The following is a 4530-nucleotide window of genomic DNA, read 5'->3' as shown; positions in this document are numbered from 1 at the left end:
TGGACATGGGATCACGTACTATACCATAAGGTCAGGGCCCAAAGTTCAATGGGCCCGAGATCGTACCCGTACAACCGCCAAGCCACAAATTCAGCCAAGCTGAATAGAAATGCACCAGAAGGGGTAGCATGACCTGCTGTTGCCCACAACATCTCAAAGTCATTGCTCAGCCCAGCCCATGATATGCCACCTTCATGCACATGGAATTGTGTGGTTGGCATTGGTACAAGGCCACCACATAAAACCATGTCTATTGTATTTCAAAAGGCTAACACAGTAACACCCACCAAAATGGTCACGTGTTGTTTTCTCCCCATTAAACTTACATTAAACTCCCAAGATTTCTAAGGGTCCGTTTAGATTAAGCTTATTGTTGCTGAAACTGAAAACTGAAAACACTGTAGCAAAATAATTTTTAAATGTCTAATAGTACCGTGGGACCCATTTTTAATATTTTTTAATACGTGAACAGTGTCAGCACAGTGCATGAACAGTGTATTCACTGTTCATAACAGTAAAATTTGTCCCCCAAAGTCAACAAATGCAGGCAAAAAAAAAAAAAAAAAAAAGGGGAAAACGTGGACTGGAGAAAACGCAAACGCAGAAACGTGCAGCCCAAACGCCCTCTAAAACTCATTTCTTTGGGCCTACTGAAAACTAAGATGTAATTTCCCAAGAATTCAATAGTCAAGAGTTTAAACTCACAGGAATATTAATGTGGTGCGAAGATTTGTGGTTCGAACCTACTTCCTCTTTCCCCCAGTATTTGCCTATCCAAAAAACCAAAAAAGAACTCATCAACCAAAACAGGCTCTTAAACATGAAATTCCCTCTTTCCAAATTAATTCTTAGATATTGAAGAAATTTTCAAACAAAAAGTTGTGCTCACTAAATATTAAGAACTTTAAATAACAATCTTAGACTCAACTCCAAAGGTACAACTGTACAAGCTGCTATGACTTAGTTAATTGATAAGGTTTTAACTAGTCATATTTGAGGCGACAACCCTCCAAGAATAAATAGAAAGGAAATGAATTTTGGAAATAATATTTTCTTGCCTCTTATTCCATGGTTCATAGTTTAAATACATCAACAGGACTAATTCAAAATAAAGAGATTACAAATAACCTTATCACTAATCCTACCCAAGATAATAGAATGAATCCATGTCCAGGGAGTTCTAAAGATAACAACCACCTAACAACATCCTAATCCAAATAATTCAAATACGAAACTATCACTTAATTCAAATAGAAAACACTTGAGGCATATATCTTCTGCTGCCTTATCTTCGGCTGCTTCTAGAGGTTAACTTCAGTTGCACCACTTGTTTCCTTGGCTTCCACGTGTGCGGCAGACATAGCACAAGCTACCTAAACAACTTCCACAATTTGATTCTGCCATGCCTAATTGCGTGTGATAAATCAAAACTCCATAAATGATGACAAAAGATCAAAGTCATTGATGTTCTATCAATGTTAGTGAAGAGTTAACACATGTAGAAGATTCATCCCTACACTGTGGGGTGATCAGCAACGAAAGTAAAACGGGTAGAATAAAGTGGACTTTAGTTTCTTGATTGATTTACAAAAAAAAAAAATTAGATGTAGAAGAAATAGCCTACTGAAATTTAATAGGTATACATTTGGTAAATCCAAATCACCATACAAGTGTACATCAAAGGATGATTCTTGATTAAAAAAAAAAAAAGCATTACAAATCACACAGAAGAAAACAAACATAATCGAAATCAAACTACATGTAGCACCGTACATGGATTTATTAAACATATAAGGCAACTTGGCTACAGAACCCTTGTCAAGAGCTCCTTAGACCAGAGTACAAAAGATGTTTTCCCAAATATGATCAAATACCAACGATTTTATTATCCAGCTAGCCAGATCAAATCCGGAAAACATCTGTTTGAAACCTCTCATCATACAATCTCCAATGGCCATACCTATCTGCGTGAAAGACTGACCTTGGAATATAGAAATTTGGCTTCTTAATCTCCAGATCCTTCAGATTCGATGATGCATTGGCAATATCCCGACCAGTAAAGTTTGTACAACCAGATAAATCCAAGTACTTGAGGTTCACACAGCCTTCACATATCAAAGTAAGGCCCCTAGCAGACAACTTGGAGAACTGAATTTCAAGGTGCTCCAAATAAGGCATATATTTTCCAATAGCAGCAGCTTCAGAGTCCCCATCTTGTGGACAAGCACTTAGATACTCATTAGGGACAACTCCAAAATGTTGGGAAGGATCCAACCAATTCATTAGATTTCGCTTCAGAACTTTAAGGTTTGGGCAATTCCTTCCAATTAACACCAACGACTCATGAGATATCTCGTAGCAGTAGCTAATATCTACTTCCCTAAGCTTGGTGCACCGAAAAGCTATCTTAGCCATAGATGCATCAGTAACATTCTGACAGCTCTTGATTGACAGGACCTCAAGGTTTGGGCACCTGAAAATGCAAATACACGACCAACATGGCAACATCAAATTCACTTTGATCATAATGAACAACAACAAAGCTTTAGTCCCAAAAGATTGAGATTGGCTATGGATCATCAACAGACTAATCACAATATTAAACCAGAAAAAATCTAACAAAAAAAAAAAAAAAGGTTGAATTGCATATTTGGTCCTCGACCTTCAATCATTGTTTCAAAATTATCCTTATACTCTAGAATGTTTTGCTTTAGTCCCCTATAAATCTCAACATGTTATGAAAAAACCCCTTATCATCTGATGGAAAAAAAAACTGATGTGACAAACGGAATTCATGCCACTTCATAGGCTCCAACATCATCAAAGTAACCTCAGTTTCTTGAATTCCGTTTTCTATGTCAACATTTTCCATCCATCATACGAAGGTAGGGTCCTTTATGAAGCATTTTTTAAAAGTAAGGATGTTTTTGAAACAAATGTTGATCATTCAATCATTAAACTGTTCATGGAAAAGCTTTGTTTGTTTGTTTGTTTTTTAAAAATAAAATAAAATAAAATACTGAAACTTGGAAAAAACAAATTAGGAATTATCTGAGTTCTATCCTTCAAACAATTGATCCAACAATATATACAAAATATGGTGCAAGTGTAACATGAAAAAAAAAACCAAAAACCAAACTTTATAATTAAAACTAAAAAAAAACAAAAACCCAATTAAAAAAAAAGTGTTAATATTGAAAGTTTAATTAAAAAAAGGGACCTTTCAGCGGCGAAAGAGAGAGCGAGATCGGAGCAGTGACGGGTGCGAATGGCAGTGAGAGAGTGATCGCTCCAAACGACGACGGATCGAAGCATGGAATCGATCTTTCTCTCGAAATCTGGGGTCCACAATCGAGGCGAGTCGGTGTTGGTGTCGAAGTGGGGCTCGACGTCGAAGCTGGAGTGGAGAGAAGAGTCCGTACAGGCTTGGAGCCATGACTTGCAGACGAGCATGGGTCCAAGCCATCGCTGCTCCAGGGTTAGCCGGGAGAGTATGTTGGTGAGACACTCACGGGTCAAATCTGCCCAATCGGATCCGGGTTCGGTGCATCCTGATCCTTCTCCTTCTTCTTCTTCTTCTTCTTCCTTCTTGTTGTTGTCATCCATTCTGATATCGGTTCAACTTTGTCTTTCTGGTTTTGAACTTGTAGTTTATACTTTATACTAGATAGGTTGTATTTTAGGCGTGGATGGAGCTTCTATAGTTAGCCACCTGTCAACACACGTGTGGCTTCTTCATTTTATCTGTTTTTTTTTTTTTTTTTTTTTTTTTTTTTTGTGTGTGTGTGTGTGTGTGTGGATAAATATTGTTATCCTTTGCAAGAAAACTAGTTATCCCCAAATTATCGAGCGGAGAAAAATAAGTAATTGTTATGAGTGATAGTTTATGGTAAAGTTTGTCAGTTTTGAAATGTCTTGAACTTAGCTGTCATTGGTCTAAATTAGAAGTTTTAACATTATTTTACGAAAATTATTAAGTCCACCGAAAAGACAGCTAAAATGGTTCTTCCAATCAATGAAACGATATCATGTATACAGACATGTGAGTCAATTTTTTAATCAAGAAAAAAAATCACCTGGTGATATCATATTTGCATAAATAGTATCGTATTATTAGTTGGAAGGGCTAAAAATGACCACTTCAGCCATCCTTCGATGAACCTAATAATTTCTCATATTTTACCCAGATTATTATTTAGTTATTTTGACCCTCCTTTTTGTATCACATGAATTGTTTTGATTCAATAATGCTAGAATGTTACAATAGTTCTTATTTGAGTTGATGGATTTTTATTTGATCTTATTATTGACACCACTTTATTATCTATTATTCACAATTTTTCATCTTAATTATTGTGAAATATTTTGTAAAAATTACGGTAACTTTAGATTTATTGATTTTGATTTGGTTATTAAAGAGTGACCATCAACGTAAATTCAAAACTTCAATGTAATTTTAAGAAAATTGCCTACTTGTTTGACTTGACCGGAAAGGCCATGGGTTGGTTGATCAAATGGGTTAAAGTGGGC

The 4530-nt window shown here is 36.1% G+C and overlaps 1 protein-coding gene across 1 annotated transcript; it reads right to left on the bottom strand.

Annotated features, from left to right (window-relative positions):
- Positions 1-1607: 1607 nt before the first annotated feature.
- On the bottom strand, positions 1608-3642 carry LOC126715649 (F-box protein SKIP1-like). Its single transcript, XM_050416367.1, has 2 exons — positions 3221-3642; positions 1608-2473 (listed from the first exon to the last, which is right to left on the bottom strand). The coding sequence occupies exons 1-2, from the start codon at positions 3604-3606 to the stop codon at positions 1903-1905; spliced, it is 957 nt and encodes a 318-aa protein (XP_050272324.1). The 5' UTR covers positions 3607-3642; the 3' UTR covers positions 1608-1902.
- Positions 3643-4530: the final 888 nt, after the last annotated feature.

The sequence above is a fragment of the Quercus robur genome, chromosome 2 (genome assembly GCF_932294415.1).
Source record: "Quercus robur chromosome 2, dhQueRobu3.1, whole genome shotgun sequence".
NCBI classification, from domain to species: Eukaryota; Viridiplantae; Streptophyta; class Magnoliopsida; order Fagales; family Fagaceae; genus Quercus; species Quercus robur.
This window is presented reverse-complemented; position numbering and strand designations above follow the sequence as displayed.